Source organism: Mus musculus, chromosome 5 (assembly GCF_000001635.26).
Source record: "Mus musculus strain C57BL/6J chromosome 5, GRCm38.p6 C57BL/6J".
Classification (NCBI taxonomy): domain Eukaryota; kingdom Metazoa; phylum Chordata; class Mammalia; order Rodentia; family Muridae; genus Mus; species Mus musculus.
In genome coordinates this window covers 100654315-100675238 of record NC_000071.6, presented here as the reverse complement: position 1 = coordinate 100675238, position 20924 = coordinate 100654315, and the positions used below count along the sequence as shown (strand labels likewise).

The following is a 20924-nucleotide window of genomic DNA, read 5'->3' as shown; positions in this document are numbered from 1 at the left end:
AACCTGTAGAGGAGCTCAACTGGCAAGCAGCAGATGGAGCTAAAAGATCAAAGGACCAGCAGCGCTTCCCAGACTGCAAAGGCCAGCGCGCCCCCTGCTGCACCTTCCTCAAGCGCCAGGCCAGGATCACAGAACTCACTTCATAGGCTTTAAGGAAGGGCACCGAAAAGGATACACCACCATCTCAAAACACTAAAATCCAGATAAGCGACTTGTCCAGAGCCAGTCAGTGAGGGGTTACCGTGGAATAACACATACCAGGTACCTGCAAACATGCAACGGCCAACTATATTAACAAGGGTCGCATAAAGTTGGTTATTGTTTTGTTTTTCTTTGTTTTATTTTTCAAGACAGGGTTTCTCTGTGTAGCTCTGGCTGTCCTGGAACTCACTCTTTAGTAAGCTGGCCGAAAACGTAAAGATCTGACTGCCTCTGCCTCCCGAGTGCTGGGATTAAAGGAGTGCGCCACCACCACCTGGTTATGAAGTTGTTCTTGAGTGAAACTGCATCCTTTTTAGCTGTCAAACTTAGGTTCACCTCGAGTAAAGAATTTCCCTTAAGTATATAGATATAGATAGATATACTTAAATTCATATATATGTATATATATGAGTATATGTATATATGAATATACATATATAAAAATTTACATAATTTGATTTGGCTTTTTGTTTCCCTTTTAGTGTTAGAAGGTGAACATTCCATGTAGTTAACATTTTTGGACTTAAGTTTTTCTTTTTATGGTAGAACTATTCCATACAAATAAACAAACACTCTCCTTTTGAGTTCATTAAGAAGCCTGGAGATGGAGAGATGGCTCAGCGGTGAACAGCACCTGCTGCTCTCCTTACAGAGGACCCAGGTTTGATTTCTAGCACCATACGGCTCAGCCCGGTCTGTAAATCCAGTTCCAGGAGCGCGCGCGCCACCACTGCGCATGCCTGCCCGCGGCCCGTCGCCCTGGATGACGCCACCGACCGGCGTCCAGCCTGGCGCCATGCTGCGCTGGGGAGGCGCGGGGCTCGCGCGGGGCCTGCGGGCCGTTCGGTCCGCATGGCTGCGAGGTCCGCGCGGGCTCCCATTGGCCCTGGTGCGCAGCGCAGGGGTTCCGGGCGCGCGGGATCGGCGAGCCCCGGCCCCCGGGACGCAGCGGGGCCGAGCTCTCAGCCTGTCGGCCGCGGCCGTGGTGAACTCGGCGCCCCGCCCGCTGCAGCCCTACCTGCGCCTCATGCGCCTGGACAAGCCCATAGGTGAGTGGGGCGGGCTGGGCTGCGCTGCGCTCGACAGCCTGCCTGCCTGAGGAGCAGGGCCGCAGTGACCGCGACTCCGCTGCGATGCACCCATTGGGCCAGTCCCCTCGGGACTCGGTCAGGACCTTAGCCAGGGACACGCAGATTTTCCCTCGCTCTGAGCCGGGAGTCCCGGAGGCGGACGTTGATAATCACATATTCCCAGACCATTCCACAAACTCCAGACCACTCCTACCCCATTCAGATGTGAGCAGGTGCTCCTTTGCTTTCACGAAGCTTTTGATTGTTGATTTGCAGTTTTGAAGCATTTCTGCATTCATTAGTTTTCGATTTTTGCCTCCAATTATGTAAGGCCCAAGGGGCATGTAAGTAAGACTATTGAAATCAAGGCTCCTCGTCAGAGCCAGACCAGAAGGACCCCAAAAGTGTTACTACTGGGCTTTTTTTCCCCCTCATCACCGGTTACAAAGATTGAGAGCATCTGAACACAGCCGGGTTATCGTGCTTTAGAATTGCCCGCCAACGTAAACTCACACAAGCCTCTCTATGACCTTCTTTTTCTCAGTCTTTTTCATCAAAGTGCTCACGGACTATTGACACCTGTGACACAATATAAGCTCCGTCTGCACGCAAGGTTTCTGTCTAGTTGGTAAAACGATGCCCGGAGTTGTAGATGAAGTCACCTGGCCTTAGTGACAGAATGAGCTAGGAAAACTACCAGCTTTGAAAGAATTTGTTTCTGGCTGGAAAAGACAGTTGATAACCTAGGAAAGTATGGAAAAGTATCAGAGGTATAGGTCATGCACAGGAAAAGAAAAATAACTTACTGTCTCCAGAGTTCGAACAACTGAAAAAAATAGTACTCCAAAGGAAATGCTATATTATAGAGTAGAGAGGTCTTGGAGAAATATTTTCAAAATCCAAGGGTAGCTAAATATGGTGGCTCACATCTATAGTCTAACATCCAACGGCAGGAGGGCTGATTCAAGTTGCAAGTCAGTCTGGGCTTTATATTCTGAAATAAAAGCCAAACAAACAGACTTAGTGCTGAAACATTAAGACTAGGAGCCTGACCTGCAACCCTGGAAAGATGTAGGAAGAGGGATACAACTGAATTCCAGCTAATCTAGATGTCAGTATGTACAGTTTCAGCGTATGGAAGAACATCCAAATGCCAAACTTATTTGTTCTGCCTTTACCTATCCAGGACCCCCAACGTGGCCCCGTTTGGGTTTGGTGTTTGTTTTTGGACAGGGTCCCATATGTGTCTTTGGCTAACCTTGACCTCCTGCCTCCATTTCCCAGTTGCTAGGACTGCAGGCACTCTCCTCCATGCCTGGCTGGACCTGTTTTATTTTGCATAAGACAAGGGCTTGCTTTGTACTGCAGGTTGGCCACAAACTCCAGAGCTTGCCTCAGCGTCCAGGTGACAAAGTGGGTGGGGTGGCAGTAGCCAGGTGTCACTGTTGATATTCTAGATGTGAATGCTCCCTGTGTGGGTTTTAAGCACCGAATCACTGCAACAAGAGATTATAGACACCTATTAAATAGAAGGCAGGCCTGCCATTATTAGGGTGTTGTATAATTCAGGGTTTACACAAGCATTTTATAATTCTGTTCTTAGATTCTGGGTGACAAAGCTACAAGAGAGACTTGCAGACACGCAGGACAGATCAACAGCTGCCATTGTTTCTGTTTTCACAATTAAGCATCATTAATCTAGTGGCTGTACATCCTGCCATGTAACAGGACTCTATAAAGTGATTCTGAGCCACATTTTTGAGCCAGACCTTGTGGTTTTGAACCTTCAGCTCAATCCAGTGGAGGGACTGTGGTTAAATTACTTTCTGTCTCTGCACCGTCGTTTCTTTCTCTATAAAAGGAAAGTGCTAATGTTGACTTTAATCTACACATGGTAAATACTTTGACCATAGTGCCTTCACATAAGGGCTCCTGAGGCATTAGTCACAGAACTGGAGATTAGAGAAACGTACCTTTGTAGTTATTTGTGCTGAGTGCCTTAAGATACTGGCCTGTATGTTTTGATTCTAAATAAGACAGTTACAAGGTAAAATTCATTCTGTGAATAGTTTTGGACCCCTGCCTTGTGTCAGGAGCAGAAATTGACAGTAGAGTTCCTGGTTTAATATGTATATGTCTTGTAAGACAGTGATACAGTTATTGTTTTACTGTATTGATGTTATATCTACTTACTTTCATAGAGCAGTATTAGTCGTTGTGTTTTAGAAGGCAGTAGCAAAGCTTTTTTGTTGTTTCTCAGTACTAGGAGTGGAACTCAAAGGGTCTCCCATAGGCTAGTCAAGGGACTTACCTACCACTGGGCTACATCACTGGTCAGTCAACCGGTGTCATTTCAGGAAGTTTTGGCAGGTGGCGCTCTTTCCACCAGGTTGGCAGTGTGTTTCCCTCTTCACTGCAGTTGCGGGTTGTCCTAAGGGAAATCTATCGTTAGAGAATTGTAAGCTCAGTCTACACAGACCTTTAGCCCTGCCCTGCCCATCCCATTCAGAATCTGACCATTGTATTTCCTCTCCCAGAGAATCTTTCCATTTTATAATAAACAAGTCTGTCTACAGCCTGTTTGGCGTTTCTCACTACCTCTACACCTTTCTTCACAGAATAACTGTAAGGAATGAAAGTGTCACAGGGAAGATAGAAAGGAGTGCCCCTGGCAATCAGTGGGGACAGAAGTAGGGTTTTTGTGGGGTTGGGACATGGGTATGAGAAGGAATTTTTGACTTATGGTTCCACCAGACTGCTGGTTTAGAATTCTGTCTTAACACTGTGGCTTTGGGCAAACCGTGACTCCATCTCTCAGTCTCTGCGTTCCTTACCTTTCTCTTGCTGTGATAAAGCCTCATGGCCCAGGCTGGGCTCACCGTTCCAAAGGGACAGGAGTTTGTTGGGGCAGGGAGCCTGGCAACAAGTCACAGCCGGAGCAGAAGCTGGGAGTTCACACCGTGAACCGTGGACAGCATACAGAGGCTACACCCAGAATGGCGGCATCTCCTCCCAAAGCCTCCCTCCAGCGGCACACATTCTCTCAGAGTACGCCTCTGACGCTCCCAAACAGCACCAGAGCCTATGGGGCTCCTCCTCAGACCCTCCAGCTAAAGTTAGTGTTATAGAAAGGACTCTTGCCTTACTGTCGACTGTGAGAACCCACAGTATTTCCTGGAGGCTCCTGGAACAGAACTGCTATGTACCTGGAATTCATAAACACACACTCCATGCTTTGAGCAGTGTCTTCCTATAACAGGGACTCAAGGAATATTAATATTCTAATTAATATTAGAGAAAGCCGTGCCAGTAGTCATGTATGTTATATATGTTAATATAGGCTGATTAATCCTTTCAGGTTGTAGATACAGCTCCGTGGTGGAGTGCCTGTAGCTCACTAAGTCCCAAGTCTTGGTTTCAGAGCTGTCCTCTGCAATACTGTCATCTCATTAAAGCTCAGTGAGGTAGGTGTTCATTTTGAGGCGTCCGCCTTCAGCCTCTTTAGTTTCAAGTATCTGCCCCCTTCCAAGCACTGGTGTGCTGGCTCCTGTCAGTGAACATATACATAATTGTAATATGGACTTGAAGCCAAGGAACGTCTTGCTTCACTGTGCACTGGGTATCATATAGCCTAGGACTGTTCAGCGGAGACTTTAGCTCTAGCTGCACCAAGCAAATGGTGGTGAAGTAGTTTCTCCTCTGGGCCTCAGCTGCACACTGGGAGCTCTGCCTTGCTCTTTATAAAGAGCAGCTGATTCTGTGCCTCACTTTGTGCTCCTCCATCTGTGAGGCGGTGTTATTAGTGATTCTTCTTTTAGGACATGGTGAGCACTGGGTGTTTATAGACTGTTAGCAGTGCTGGCCGGTACTTCATGAGCATCCAGTAAATGTTAGGTATTGTTCAAGTTTAGATGTGTATGTGTCTGTCCATGGCAGCCTGGGTTCAGGCACTGAGCTGGCCACTTCTCAAGGTGTTTACCCCTGGGCCTCTTGCATTTCTGCTTTTTAAGTAGCTTAAACATTATAGGGACTTTAATTTGACCATTTTTGTGTATTAATTGATCCTTATTCCTTTTCCTCTACCTCCTTCCAATGCCAAAGATTAAATCCAGAGTCCTGGGTCACGTGAGGCAAATACTATCACTGAGTTCATACTGTGGAGCTCAGCTTGGTCTTGAACTCAGACTCCTCCTGTTGTTGCCTCGTAAGTGCTAGGGTATAGGTGTATGCACCTCACCTGGCCCCTTTTCTCTCATATTCCTAAATCAGGAAGTAACACAACTATCAAGCCTGTCATTATCCTGGCATCAAGGATGCTGAAGCAGAAAGATCTCAGAATTCAAGTCCAGCCTGGGCTATAGTAAGACCTTGTACCAAGCAAAACAAATCTTTATACCCTTTGGACTTTACCTAATAGGCAAGATATGCAAAGACTAATTAAAAGACTTCCATTCTTGAAATAGAATATCAGAGGTCATTTGTAAGTCTCTAATCTGTATAAAATACTTCCATGCAGTTAACTTCATCTAGTTTACTGGCTTAAGCATTAAAACTTAGCCCCCTTTGTACACATGGCTTCACACTAAGCCGTACTGAAGGACAGAAAGCGCCACTGTAGTAGCCCTCAGCCCAAGGCCGTCTCTGTGAACTATACTGACTACAGTAAAGGGAACTTTTACTGACTTTTAAGTCAGTGTATTCTTAACAGCTGAGCCATCTCTCCAGCCCCTTTTGTCCATTTCTTAACTGTACTATTTCTTTCTCTGTCTCTAGGAGCTCTTTGTGTGCTAGGGTAAATTCTTTTTGTTTTGTTATTGTTGTTATTGTTTTGTTTTTTAAGATTTTATTTATTTATTTATTTATTTATTTTATGTATACACCAGAAGACAGCATCAGATCCCATTACAGATGATTGTGAGCCACCATGTGGTTGCTGAGAATTGAACTCAGGACCTCTGGAAGAGCAGCCAGTGCTCTAAATGGCTAAGCCATCTTTCCAGTCCCTAGGGTGAATTCTTATTTGCTATATGGTTACAGATGTATTTTCCCTTGCTTTGATAGGTGTTGTTGTTGTTGCTGCTGGTTGAGTGGCTTTATTTTGCTTTTGTGACAAGGTCTCACTCTGTATCTCTGGTTAGCCTAGGACTTGATCGCAGGCCTATCTGGCCTTCACCTTGATCCTCCTGCCTTTGCCTCTTGGGTACAGGGTATAGATGTACATACAACACCATACCTGGCTTATCCCCCAGTTTTGTCAGGTTTTGTTAGGGAAGTTGCTATTTTGTTTTGTTTTAGACAGAGTCTTGCGATGCAGCCCAGCCCAGCCTTTGAGCTCCTGAGACAGTCTCACTATGTAGCCCTGGCTGGCCTGTAACTTGTTCCGAGGCCAAGCAATCTACCCGATGTCTGCGAGTAAAGGAATTCCAATAATTAAAGCATGTGCCCCCCCAGGAGTCCCCAGTGCTGGGGTTCCAGCAGTGACCTGTCACTTTGCTTATGCACTTTGGGATGTGCTGATTGTGCTGGGTAGTTGGGGTTTTAGGGGGTCGGATGGCGAGGGGGAGTTGGTTGTTTTTATCAACTTGACTCAAGCTAGAGTCATCTGGGAAGAGGCGTTTTCTTAATGATGTGGGGGCACTTAGCCCACTGGGGGACAGTGCCACCCTGGTCAGATGGTCCTGGGTGGAGGAGAAACCCGGCTGAGTGAAGGAAGCAGTGAGCATCAGCTCCTGCCTCCAGCTCCTTTATGACAGACGGACTGCTGGGGACGCACAGCCAGATCAGCCCTCCTTCCCCACGCCATGGGCTCTGTCACAGCAGCAGAAGGCAAGACGGGACTAAGCAGATGGAGCACTTACCTCACTTAAACTCTTCCTTTCTTTTTTCTGTGTGGTTTTGGTTTTGTTTAGGAACCTGGCTGCTGTATTTGCCATGCACTTGGAGCATTGGTCTGGCCGCTGACCCAGGTTGTTTTCCAGACTGGTACATGTTATCACTTTTTGGCACTGGAGCTATTCTGATGCGTGGAGCAGGCTGTACTATTAATGACATGTGGGACCGTGACTTCGATAAAAAGGTAGTTTCACCCTGGGAAGGAACAGAGAGGCCTCTCTCATTTTTTTCAGAACACCCGATGACATCACACGAGTACCATTGAAATCCTCTGTGAAAGGCAGGCAGTTGAATAGCCACCGTCAAGAAGTGCTGCTCACTTCCCTTCCAGCAGAAGAGTGGCCACAGGACAGGAGCGTGCTGGAGTTTTACAAGTAGTTTAAAATGTGGGAGACAAGGGTGAAGAAGTTAAAGGTAGGAACTGCAGTTAGAGACTGACCTGAACCTTTTCGTGTCTAAGAGGTCTGTCTGTCATATCCTGCCTTCAGTCAGATTGTAGTTTAAATGGACCTCAGCAGCAGGCACAGCAGTATTGGCTCCACCACAGCCCCGTCCTCCATTTACTCTACAGCTCCAGTACCCAGGCAGCAGTGGCCCAGCACTAGTAAGTGGAAAATTCCAGAGCTTCAGTGGGTATGCTTTACATTATGTACCATCCGAGTGTTACCACAGAGCTCTTCTTCTGAGGTAGTCTTACAGGTCCTGTTTTAGCCTCAGTTTTATAGTTAGTCTCTTACTGTGCCACAAAAGTATAAGCAATTGTATTGAACAGTTTGTTCCCTCCCCCCTCGTGTGTGTGTGTGTGTGTGTGTGTGTGTGTGTGTGTGTGTGTCTGTCTGGGTCTGGGTCTGGAAGCAGGATGGAGTGGAAGATGCCAGAAGCCATGTGATTAAGCACCTCCATGCTATGCAGACATTGGGGCTGTTTGATTGGCCAGCAAATGCAAACCTGATTTGCATGTTCCCATTTCCTGGGTTATTTTTCATTCTGCATATGAATGAGATTTCAGATTCATGTTCAAAGTAGTTCAGTGTTCCTTTTTTAAATGCTCAGTATAAGGCTTATAGAAAATGAAAAAGGAAGCTATAAATTAGCACATCTGTGAGGAACAGCATACTTATTTATAGAAATGGACATTGGAAGTTAAATATTTGAAAAGGATTTTGTTCTCAGTTACCTTCAAAACTAATCTTAGATTTGAGATTGGAAAGTAGGGAATTTGAAGAAGAAATGAAACTTTATATCTGAGTTGCTTTATCTGACTTAGAGACCATGTGAAAGTCCCGCACTTTACCTGTGTTAGCACTGCTCAGGTGTCTGACTTCTGCCCCTAAGGTGGACTAGACATGCTTGCCTTCATTCTTCTCACCAAGTACAGCCAGAACTCCAGATGTCACATAGAAAACAACACAAGAGACTGTAGAAGAGAAGATGGCAGAGCCTCTGGAGCCCCCAAAAGCAAGGGAATGACTTCTGGATTCTTCTTTGTCTCACATATCTCAGTCTTGGAACTGAAGAGGCCAGCAACCTGGGGACAAATGGTCACAAATCACAGCCAAACACTGACAGATGCCTACTCCTCTGGGAGCCATTGAGGCCAAGGAACCAGAGTTAGCTAATCCCATCAGGAAGTAATTAGCATCCACAGCTCCTTCCCCTTGTCAAAGGGTTGTCAAATACCCAAATAAAACAAGGTTAAAATGCACTGGCTGTTTGTTTAGAGGACCTGGGTTCAATTCCCAGTGCCCACATGACAGCTCACAACCATCTGCAACTCCAGTTCTAAAGGGTGTGACACCCCCTCCAGGGTCCTGTAAGCACCAGACAGAGGTGATGAACAGACATAAGCAAAGCGCCCATGCAAGTACAGTAAAAACGAGAGACTCTTAGACACCTGAGACGTTTGGATTTCAGGTAGAAATACTGAAAAATGCCTGAAGAAATAAGAGCTGACTGTGAAGTTTGGCAAACGACGTAAGCACACTGTGTGCATGTACACGGCATGAAGGTGAGTGCGTGCCTATAAGCATGGCTAAGCAAACCCACAGTAAGATGCATCGCCATCAGGCCGGGCTGGAGAACACCTGAAGCTCCTGAGTGCATCGGGAGACAAACACTGCAGTATGATCCATAAAAAGAAGTACAGCTACATTGGATTTCACAGGAATCAATCTATATGTCAGAGACCCTTTTAAAAGTATTAAAGGTATGAACTAGCAATATTTTGAAACCACATACCTACCAGGATACCAGTACTTAAAAAACTCTCAGAACCAAACACTGAATAAAAATCTGATTAATATGTACATAGAGCTATCTCAACAGAGAAGATGCCTAGATTGCAAGTAACACATAAAGATGTTTTGTTTTTCACAACATCATTAGCTTTGACTCATTGCAGACTTGAACTGCAGTGAAACATCATTCATTATACCGCACTGGGTGATTGCGGTGAGAAGCAGTGCCAGGGCTCACTAGCCACCGGCAGAACAGTGCCCATGCACTGCTGCTGCGGATGGGTCAGGGGTGCACCAGACTTCAGATGGAGGCCTGGCTTGTTGGTTTATTCTAGGGGCACACCAGTCATCCAAGTTATGGGCTGCACATCTGGGAATTAATCCATAGAAATAAAAACTGTTCACATGACATTTTCCATATGAATGTTGTAGTTCCTAGATGTTGGTAGAGGGCAGGGTGGGTGATCAGTTCCTGAGGAAAATAGAGATACTTGGAGGAGTAGTTTATAGATCTTGTCTGTATTGATGAAGAATTGTTGCATATAGGATGTCATCAATGAAAGGTATGATAAGAACATATGGAGTTTCCATATTCTTAAATGCAGTTATCACAAAGAATGGGCTTCATTAAATAATCAAGCCATCCAGGCATGGTGGCACATCCCTTTAATCCCAGCACTGCAGAGGCAGGCGCAGGTGAATCTCTTGAGTTAGAGGCCAGCCTGGTCCACAGAGTTGAGTTCCAGGACAGCCGGGGTTACACAGTGAACCCTGTCTTTACAGGGTGAGGGATGGAGAAGCCAGTCAACCTTTTCCATTTTCTCCACGAGTCTGGGTTATACACTGCCATGCAACAAAGCACAAGTGTTTCAGCGTCCTTGAGATGGGTTTTGCTTATTTATAATTGTTATCTATTTCCTTTAAAGGATGAGGTAAACATCTCAGGCTAATTGTAACCCTTCTTTCAGTTTCCTGTAGGCAGTGCTACCCATCAGTAATGGTGTGGTTATGGCTCAGGGACGGCTTAATGCACTGACTAGTAAATAGCTTGCTCATATTAACTGGTAAGTGCATTGCTGTTGGGGCATATCAGGTTTATGTCTGTTGACACTGGGCTAACAGTTTACCATTGTGATTGTGTGGCAGACATCAGATCACAAGCATTGACTCCAGTGTGAGTCTTCCCCAGATCTCAGTTCCTAGTTTCCAACAACACTGAAGTTTTCTTACTATAATCTTGTTGAATTTGGTATAATCACATCACGTTTCAGGGGGGAATAACAGCAGTCATTATTGGTATGTTTAACAGCACTGTCCACACTCCCCAGCAGATTTGCCATTAGCATTTCAGCATAGTCAGCCTAACGTCACAGACCCATTCAGGAGTGTGGCAGACACATCGGCTCATCTCTCTGCACTGACCTCTGACTCACTGCTTCCCGTTCTCAGAGCAGGACGTGAGCTTTACTCCGTATCTGCTGCGGTCCCTTGCTCCCGAGAAAGCCTGTTATTTCGCCACCTTGCCTGTGTATGGGAGCTGGATGTGGGCTTGCTGAGCTGAGCGGCTATGTATCTAGATCTGGAAGACACTGTTAGTTTGGAGGTGGGGCTGGGAATGGTGTCACAGCACTTAGCCCCTTTACAGCCACTTTAAACTATTTAAATACACCGTGTTAGTTCTTGATGGGACTTCACTCTGTTCATAATTGTTCCTAAGAGCCTGCCCTTAGCCTTTAACATGCTTTTGTCTGCATGTATGTTTGCGTACCAGAGGAGGGCAGCAGATCCTTTTTCTATTACAGGTGGTTGAGAGCCACCTTGTGGTTGCTGGGAGTTGAACTCAGGACCTCTGAAAATGCAGCCAGTGCTCTTAACGGCTGGGCCATCTCTCCAGCCCTCACTTTAATTTTGAAATAACATTTATTTGTATGTGTGAAGGAAACACCGTTCACGAGAGGAAGTCAGAGTAAACCTGGAGGAAGCATTTCTCTCCTGTTGTGTGGGTTCCAGGTCATCAGACTTGGAGGCGAGTGCCAGCCCTGACTGTCTCAGGAGCCCGTGGAGCATCTGCTAATCACTGTTTATGTGAACGACTGACTTGGCATATAACTGAAGGGCTCTCTTTTCCTGTGTTGAGGTTACAAGGACAGCAAACCGCCCAATCGCTGCTGGAGACATTTCGACCTTCCAGTCCTTCGTCTTCCTTGGGGGACAGCTGACCTTGGCACTGGGCGTTCTCCTGTGTTTAAACTACTACAGGTACATCAGATGAGGTTTCACAGTTGTGTGTAAAATATCTCCTCTGACATGTAAAATGTGGGGATAGAGGGGGATTCTCTTTATTACAAATCTGCTTATTGACCCCTGTGAAGGGCCTGAGAGTCAGCAGGGCACAGGACCTCAGCACGCTGTCAGATCTGCTTCCGAGACACCGCAGCCAAGAGCAGCCTCGCTCTGAAGTATTGTAGAGTTTGCTCTAGGTACTCCTGATAGGACACAGAGCACATCCCTGGGTTCTCAGGTGTGTGTGCAACAATATGTGTGCATATACTACGTGGCCTGTTATTGCTGAGTACCTGGAAGCAGAAGTGGTTGGGCTCAGTTAGCAAAAAGTGGAACTGAATCTTTCCCAGAGACTATAACTAGTCAAAATAGCAGAAGAGAAAGCCAAGAGGGCCCACATGGGGCTCTTAACGGGACACAGCATCAGATGGCTGTTTTCAGAGTGCTTCATGAGTAAGGATGGGCAGAGCAGAGAGTGCCACAAAAGAGATTAGGCCTGGTCATGAAGGGCCCAGCAGCTTTGACAGTACGAAAGGCTGTTACGTGAACTTTGAGAGACCTCGGAACAGCTTATGTTTCTGTGGCTGTTTTCTCTTTTTTTGTTTGTTTGTTTGTTTGTTTGTTTTATAGATTTTTTTTTTTAAAGCAGAGTCTCACCTATGTAGCCCTGGCTGTCCTGGATCTCACTCTGTACACCAGGCTGGCCTCAGACTCAGAGATTCTCCTGCCTCCATCTCCCCACTGCTAGGATTAGAGGTGTGTGTGCTGCTCTGCTATTTTCTCTCTCTTGAGAATGCCTGCTGTGTATGCAGGGACCCTCGCCAGTCTGATGAACTCTGGTAGGCACATGGAGAGCTAGGGGCGTGACTCACTTGGGGAAGTCCTTGCTGCATAAGTATGCTTAGTCCTTAGCCCCCACTGTAAAGTCAGGGATGGGGTATGTTTAGAATGCCAGCACTCAGGGGGCCGAGGCAGGCAGATCTCTGGGGATGGCTTGCCAGCCGGCCTCTCCTGGTTGCTGACCCTCAGGTTCCACGCTTGTCTCAGAAAGCAAGATAGCACTCTCAGGATCACATCTGAAGTTAGCCTTTCCTCATCTCACGTGCATGTGCACACACAAACAAACACATGCATGCACACACATGTGCACACACACTTCGGTTTATTGCACACCATTTGGAGGTGGCCAACAGTACAGGGTGGGTTACTCTGGTGCGACTCTGGAGCGGGGCTGCTGTAAGATTTGAGTGTCCCTATCCTATCTATGGATAAGCTGGGTGACACTTGGCTCCTGCATTGCTTTGCACTTCAGTTTCCACTCTACAAAAGGGGATGAGATTAAGACTGCCTGTTGCCTAGTGAAGATTGTAGAATAAATTAAGAGTTGAAACACTAACAATAGTACCTAGTTCATGAAAGTACTCTGTGGGTTCGCTTTTGTTTTTAGTTGTTTTTGTGACATGTAAGGTACTTTTCTAATCATTTCCTAGAGTAGGTGAAGTCAAACTCTAAGAAAAAATTTTCACAAAAATATTACTAAATACAAAAATACCTTGCAATTATTATCACTAATGACTTGAAAATATTTAGTGATTTCTGAATGATGCACTAATCCTGTAGCTTCTATTTCTAGTATAGCAATGGGAGCAGCGTCCTTACTTCTTGTCGTCACCTACCCACTAGTGAAAAGAATCACGTTTTGGCCTCAGTTGGCTTTGGGTAAGTTCCTTCACACTGTCTGCCATGTTTTTATATCCTGCACAGGGTGTGTGTGTGTGTGTGTGTGTGTGTGTGTGTGTGTGTCTGTACAGGTGTGTGTACATGACTGTCAGGTTAACCATCAAGTTTTATGGAAAATAAATTTTCATACTTTAAAGGAGTTCATTTATTCTCATTGGCCAAGAAACCTTACATATTTATTAAGATTATCAGGATTATTATTTTAAAACTCTAACTATGTCATGAAAGGTGGTTGATGAGAGCATCCTGTGGAATTCGGTAGTGAGGGAGGAAGCACCTAAGAAATAAAGGTGAACACTGAGAGCTCCAGGGGCTCCCACTCTCTGACAGTTAAACACAGTGCCTCTATAGTCTCTGGCTCCAGTCATTGGCTGGGCGTGGCTGGAAAGCATCCTCCGCGCACACCCAGCACCAGCATCACACACAGAAGTACTCAAGACAGAAATGTTTTTCATGGAAGGAAAACCTACTTCTGCATCCCCCCTATTTCTAGAACATTCTGAATTACTCCTAGGTGGATTCAAATTCTGGGAGCCATTTTTCTAGTAAATAAAAGAATCAAAAGACATTTCATGAAATAAATGAGGACTTGATTTGTGGGATAGTGTGATGGAATATTTATCTTCTCATTGGATATTCATTCTCTCTTTCTTTTTTTTTTAATGTAGAAAGTAGTGTTCTGGTGGATTTGGAATCTTTTGGTACAGGGAGTACAGACATACCCTCTCTTCAGGCTAACACACTAAAGCTGCTATAGTTTCTACTAACAGTTATCGAGCCCCTACTTGGACTTTGTGCCAGGAACTGCACCAGGCACCCAGAAGATAAACAAGACTAAAACATGGTCACCATTTTTATGGACTAGAGGACAGCAGACAGGCAGGCCATCGAAGTACATTGTGACAAATATGAATGTGGGACCACAAAGGAGAGGTGTTTCCTCAGAGGAGGGGTGTTCTGAATGGGAACAGACAGTGTGAGAGAGGGAAAGGGTTTCTGCAGAGTGGCCTCAGATACTGTGTCTCAGGGCCTGAGAGCTCTGAAGGCAGAGTATCCATTAGAAAGCTGAGCATCTAGCCTGGACTTAGGGGATGATCAGCCTTACAGAGAGGACGCGGCAGCTGCCAGCGTGTGGGGTGCTTACAGACCACAAGAGCTGCTCTTGTGAGTGAGTAAGTGTTATGTCTGTACTCTTGTCCCATAGCTCAGAGGGGAGGGAGAGGAGCCAGCCTGAGCCCCACAAGTCAAATTACCTTATTGAACAGTGTTATCCTTTTATTAGCGATGCTATTTTAATGATTAGTTAAACTTTCTGTGCCTAGTCTGTTACTCTGTAAGATGAGTCGAGTAAATACCAACCACAAGAGATTGAGAAGATCCTGTGAGGGAAGGACAGACAGCAGAGCAGGCTGGACGGTAGTGAGCCTGTGACCCATGCTGAGCCCCACACCCCATGTTCCTGTGCAGTGCTGACATATGATCTACTTGTCTCTTCCCTGTCACCATGTAGGATTGACTTTTAATTGGGGTGCGTTACTCGGATGGTCTGCTGTCAAGGGCTCCTGTGATCCGGCTGTATGCCTGCCTCTGTATTTTTCTGGAGTTATGTGGACACTGATATATGATACTATCTATGCCCACCAGGTAAAGAAATGATATTTTTCCTAACTTTGGTTAAGCTGCTGCTGTTTTCTAAGAACCCTGTTTGTTTCTTTGTCTAGTTTGGCTTTAGTTTTTTTGAGACAATGTTTCATATTACCCAGGCTGGCCTGAAACTTACTGTGAGGCCAAGTTTCTCTTGCCTCCGCTCCCTAAGAGGTGGGATTGCAAATATGCAGAGACTTTAAAATAAGGACCAGGTTAAAATGCAGGCTGTTATTTTCCTAAAAGGAAGGCCGTTCACAGCCCCCTCGTCTAGCAGGCAGCGTTAGTTCGTGTCTCTGTTTGTGTACTCGACAGTTCGCCTGATTGTTCCCAAGCATGTAAGTAGTTCTTAGCATGTTCCAGGCACCGTCTTAATGCTATGTTAGCTCCCTACAGCCTGCACAGAACGGATCGTGTTGGCCCCATTTTATAAATAAGTAACTTCCCCAAGGTCCCCTGGGCAGTGGGGAGCAGAGCTGAAACCCAGGCCCACGCCAGGCCATCTCCATGGTCTGTACTTTTCGTTGCTCTGCCTTGCTGTCTCCCTCTCTAATCCCCATGTTAGGCAGATTTGTAATTGGGTAGTGGTAAGCATTTCCTTGTAGTTAGTTTAGTTTTTAGTGTCCAAGACAGAGTGTCCTGTGTCACAGGAGGCTGTCCTTGAACTCCTGTCCTTCTGTCACAGCCTCAGATTCAGGGTCGTAGGCATAATCACTCCCATGTTTCAATCCATTCCTGGTCGTTGTTACTTGAAGTATGACAGGTAACCCCTTGACTTGGAATGGGATCACTGTTTTCAATATAATGATGTCTGTTCTGGCAAACCAAGCTGTGTCTGAATTTTGACAATTGTAAATAATATTGTCCTCGTTAAAACTTAAATATTGTTCTTGGGCATCTGGAGACACGGCTCCACAATTGAGAGCACTCGCAACTCTCATCCAGGACCAGGGCTTGGTTCCCAGCACTCATGGTGGCCCACCAGTGCCTGTCATCCGGCTCCTGGGTCTCCACAGCAGGCGTGTGGACACACACACACACACACACACATACATGCGCGCGCGCAAATGAGGATAAGTCTCATAAAGGAGCACGGCTCGGGGCATCCTCACGGCGCTCAGTGCTTCCGAGAGGCTTGCTTGCTTGCTTGGGATGCTTCCTTTCTGCTTTTCTTGGTTCATGGCCTTTGTTTGTTCTTTCGCCAGCTGCTGAGGTCCAGTCAACAAACACTGTCTATTTCTAGTGGGTGTGAACGGATGCTGTATCAAACTCATCACACACCGTGCGGGGTGATTAGCAATGCTCCCCCCCAGCCCCGAATAATTAGTTAACCACCTGCATGTCTAGTGGAGATATATTCTTGAACTTTAAAAAAAAAGATGAGTTATTATTTAGTGTGTGTATGTGTAGGCAGGCATGCGTGTGCTCCCCCAGAGACAGGGAGAGCACCAGAGGCGGCAGCACCCGTTCTGGAGGAAGGAAGGGAGCAGCTGGGCTGAGTGGGAGGTGGTGGGCGTGGCTGTGCCGAGAGTTTTTATGCATCTGTGATACAAGCTAAAGCAAAACAGAATGGAGAACTCTAGAAGAATGGAGCTCAGCAAGGAGTAAGACTTGAAACTGGGTGTGGTGGTGCATACCTTTAGATGCCAGCACCCAGCAAACAGAGGCTGACAGCTCTGTGAGTGCCAAGGTCAGCCTGGTCTACACAGCAAGTTCCAGGGAACATGGAGAGACTGTCTCAAAAACAAGATAAATTTTGTTAACTATAATAATATAATGACAGTAATTGTAGTTACATAATTAATACTTATATTGAATAAAGAGGGAAACAGTTGATTTTAGTCCTAATGTAAAAGTCTAATCCCAAATCCTGATGGGGTTGTAAATAGCAGAGTGGTGCACAGAGAAGGGAACTGCTGGTTGTCTGGTGTGAGGAAGCGATGTCCCGCCTATCGTGACCTGTCCTGCACCTCTCAGTTCTATAGCTTGTGATGTATCTCCATGCATCGTCTTTAAAACCTTGCACTCTTAGGTTAGAGAGAGAGCAGTGTTGGTTGTATAACCTTGTAAATATATTAAAAATGGCTAAGTTGACTACTTAGGAAATGTGATCTTCATAGTACTGAATTAAATATTGAAACACACTTTTCTGTTCCTGGTATTAGGACAAGAAAGACGATGCTCTGATCGGCCTGAAGTCCACAGCACTGCTGTTCCAGGAGAACACAAGGCAGTGGCTTAGTGGCTTTGGGGTCGCCATGGTGGCAGCGCTGAGCCTGGCGGGAGCCAACAATGGTCAGACTGTCCCCTACTACGCTGCTGTGGCTGCGGTGGGAGCCCACCTGGCTCACCAGGTTCGACCTTAGCCTTGTTCTTCCTCCGTTTTCCCTACTGTAAATTATGGAAATTATTAAAACAAAACAACCCCTGTTCACTAGGCAAGGAACTTCTTAACTAACACAACTGCATTGTTTGTGTGCTTTGAATTGCTCCTCCCTCAGCTTCAGCTTGTCAGCAGAAAGTTAGCATTGCCGGGTGTGTGGCATAGGCCTTGGATCCCAGAGGCAGCGGATCAGAACACATCTCTGTGAGTTCAAGGCCAGCCTGGTCTACAGAGTGAATTCCAGGGTAGCCGGGGCTCCATAGAGAAACCTTGTCTCAAAACAAAGAAAATTATCCTTGTTAATGTAGAGAAAAAGAATACACACTTAAATGGGGATTTTTTTCCCTTTTTTGATTTTTCTGAATTACTTCTGATATGTCTATAGCTGAAGCTTGTGTGTTGAATTCATTAGTTCAAAAACAATCTGATAAACCTATAATAATTAATAATAATAATAATAAGGCCAGACAGATGAAGGTGCTTGCCACCAAGTCTGATGGCCTGAGTTTGATCCCCAGGACCTTCTCTTGTGTTGACCTCTGACAAGTGCACATGAGTGTCCCTTGTGTGGGGACCACTGCCAGCCAGAGAAAACACAGCCCTGGAAACCTGCAGCCCCAACAGCTCAAAAAGCAAGCCAGCCGAGGCACCTTAGTGAAACCTGCTCTCAAAAGGAAAGCCGAGGGGTCAGTGTTAAGGAGTTAGGCAGCTTGCCTAGCATGGGGGCAGCCCAGGGTTCAAGGAAAACAAAACTGTCCTCAGGATGTTCACCCAGGCTTCTAGGGAGCCTGCATAGAGAGCCTATGAAACAGTGAGCCAGATCTAAGGTGAGCTGCACCAGTGTTGTCGAGCTTTCTTTGACTAGAGTAAGGAGGCACTCACGAGCCCGATGATGTGTTTACAGCTTCAGTGCAGGCAAGACTGCAATGACACGGACCACAGAAACTAGTCAGATACACAGCACGCCTGCTCCATGGCCTCGCTTCAAACACTGGGATTCTTCAGTGTTTTCCTCTTGAGACAGACGCAACCCCTTGCTGAGAGCTGAGAACTCGGCACTACAAAGCCCATATTCATGAATTAATTGTCTGGTGTAAAGAGAAGTATTCACTAAAGTGTTAGGTCGCAAGGAGGGAAATGCTCAAGCATCTGCAAGTATTGCGAAATGCATGTGGCCCAAGAGATAGTGTAAATGGCATCTGCGGTCCTCAGGACACTGTTTCAATTTCCCTTTTTGTTAAAGATAGTCTCTAGATGTAGCCCTGGCTGCGCTGAAATTCTGCTATGTAAGAGGAAATCCCCATTTTCATCTGCTGACGTCTTAATAGAAAAGTGAGAGTTCAGGCCAGCCAGACATGAGGCATACTGTGCTCATATCCTAGCCCTAGGGATGCTGAAGCAAGAGGATCTAGAATTCAGGGCCAGCCTCAGCTACACAGTGAGACCCTGTCCAAGAAGGAAGGGAAGTTAAATGAGGCCGTGTTGGTTTATCTGCAGGGCTGGTGTGGGGAAAAGAACTGTCTGACCTAGGCAGCCGGACATAGGTCTGGGTCTCCGGATCCCCTGTCAGCACAGGAGGGGGTAGAAGCACATGGGTAGAACATCCTTGGTTGCCATAGTAACCCGAAAGGGTCTCCCTCATTTAGTGAGTGAGAGCCAGGAATGTGCAGGGTCTTTCTCAGTTGAGAGACTGCTGCACAAAATAAGACTGAACCCCAAGGATGGGAGCTGCAGGGGCCAGCGTGAGTTCCTGAATGGAAAAAAGGTCTCTCCACGGGCAAGTGGAGGCCCTTTTCTGAAATGCTGAGGCCCTGAAGGCTTTGATTTTAAACTTTTTTAAAAGTTTGCAATACTCACATGTATATAAGATATGTCTTAGGAATGGGACCCAAATTGAAGTATGAACTTCACGCGTGTCACATCTATCTTAGTCATGTAGCCTGAAAGTGCTTATGTACAGTCAATTCAGAGTTACCTGAATCCTGATCGGTTCATCCCAGAAGCCACATTGCAGTGTCCAGCCACTGTGTCAGTTTAGGACATTGGAACATTTCATAGTTTTATAGTTAGAACCAGGCAGAATGTCCAGTGGGCTGCCTCGGACATTCTCATAGCCTGGGCTCTTAGGGCATAGCTCGACTGATTCTTCAGTAATAGTTGTTTGCATTTTTCTGCATCGGAAGATAGTTAGGATATAGTAAGGGCTTCCTATAGCTTAAGCTCTGAAACTAAAACCTGAGCTGTTTCCCCTGAATAGACTTGCTGTGCTGCCTGCAGTCCAGATGTGTCCTAATGTATCTCCGTGCTCTTCCTTCAGATTTACACTGTAGACATCCACAGAGCCGAGGACTGCTGGGACAAGTTCACCTCCAACCGCACAGTAGGAATGCTCCTGTTCTTAGGGATTGTCCTTGGAAACCTGTGCAAAGAAAAGACGGAAGAAGCAAAAGATGCTGAAGCTGTTAGAGTGGGAAGTGAGCAGACGAGCTGAGCTTGGCCCCTCAGGAAGCAGAGGCAGGAAAACTGTGAGGTCAAGGCATCGAGCGGCATAGTAGGATCCTGTCTCAAGCACACCGGCTAGAGTGGTAGCTCATGGGAAGTGTGGGCACCATGCAGTGTGCCCAAGGCTCTAGGTTCTCTCCTAGCAAATAAACTCATTTGTACAACTTTCAGGGCTTAAGACTACATTGTTAGGCTTGGATGAGCAATCTGTTAAAGAAGTAAGAAGCACTCGGGCAGCGTGTACTGGACTTTACTGCAGCTGCTTTCAACCAGCTCCCTGTCACAGCACCTGTCCCAGGGACCTGGGGTTGGGTAGGCCCCTGTGTTAGCATTCTGCAACCTTCTGTCCTTGTTCCTTCTCATCCAAAGTTTCAGGAGCTTCAGGAAACAACTTGCATAACTCATCTAATGGCTTTTATGACATGGCCGTGTGCTTTATTTTATTCCTCACTAAGAATCTCCTTGTGATCTGTACTCACTGCCAAAGCTGTAATTCAAGAAGCCATTCTGATTCTAGATGTTTTAGAAGGATGTTGGCAAATAAAGTTGTTATTTATATCCATAGACGCGACTCTTCATTACAGCCCTGACAGAAATTTTGATGTGTGTTTATTTCTTCTTTACCTTGGCCAGTCCTGGTCTGTGGGATGGTAACATGCTATATAACAGGTTACCTTTCATTGTGTGTCTGTGGAAGCAGCCAGAAAACCTAAGTGAGGTCAAGTCACCCCCCAGCCCACAAGCCAGGGTCTCCCAGTCACTCAGGACGTGCCAAGTCGACTGTTGCCCCGCCAGCCTCTAAGCTCTTACCTCCAGACTCACACTGCCTGCCTCACTGTCCCACACTGAGCAGGACCCCCTCGCCCAGGGCCTGTGGGCTTACTGTTCGTTGGCCAGAGTGAAAATTCTCACAGCAGGCCTTCAAATATCACTCTCTCAAAGACGCTTTGAATTTTCAACAAATACTGCCTG

The 20924-nt window shown here is 46.2% G+C and overlaps 1 protein-coding gene across 2 annotated transcripts; it reads left to right on the top strand.

Moving 5' to 3' along the window:
- Positions 1-950: 950 nt before the first annotated feature.
- Coq2 (coenzyme Q2 4-hydroxybenzoate polyprenyltransferase) lies at positions 951-20516 on the top strand. 2 transcript variants are annotated; one of them, XR_389292.4, is made up of 7 exons: positions 951-1250; positions 7181-7347; positions 11538-11659; positions 13322-13402; positions 14934-15067; positions 17233-17421; positions 19768-20516. XR_389292.4 is itself a non-coding variant. In NM_027978.2 (7 exons), exons 1-7 carry the CDS (start codon positions 998-1000, stop codon positions 19939-19941), a joined length of 1125 nt encoding a protein of 374 aa, NP_082254.2. In that variant the 5' UTR covers positions 983-997; the 3' UTR covers positions 19942-20513. The 2 variants fall into 2 exon arrangements, 1 of the variants encoding a protein (NP_082254.2); NM_027978.2 differs by having other exon boundaries at positions 983-1250; positions 13317-13402; positions 19768-20513.
- The last annotated feature ends 408 nt before the right edge of the window (positions 20517-20924 follow it).

Excerpts from the sequence above, each read along its gene's own strand:
- Coq2 (NM_027978.2), top strand. The coding sequence starts at position 998 with ATGCTGCGCTGGGGAGGCGCGGGGCTCGCGCGGGGCCTGCGGGCCGTT. Across the intron at positions 15,068-17,232 it reads ATACTATCTATGCCCACCAG|GACAAGAAAGACGATGCTCT; the intron begins GTAAAGAAATGA and ends TCCTGGTATTAG. Across the intron at positions 17,422-19,767 it reads GAGCCCACCTGGCTCACCAG|ATTTACACTGTAGACATCCA; the intron begins GTTCGACCTTAG and ends CTCTTCCTTCAG.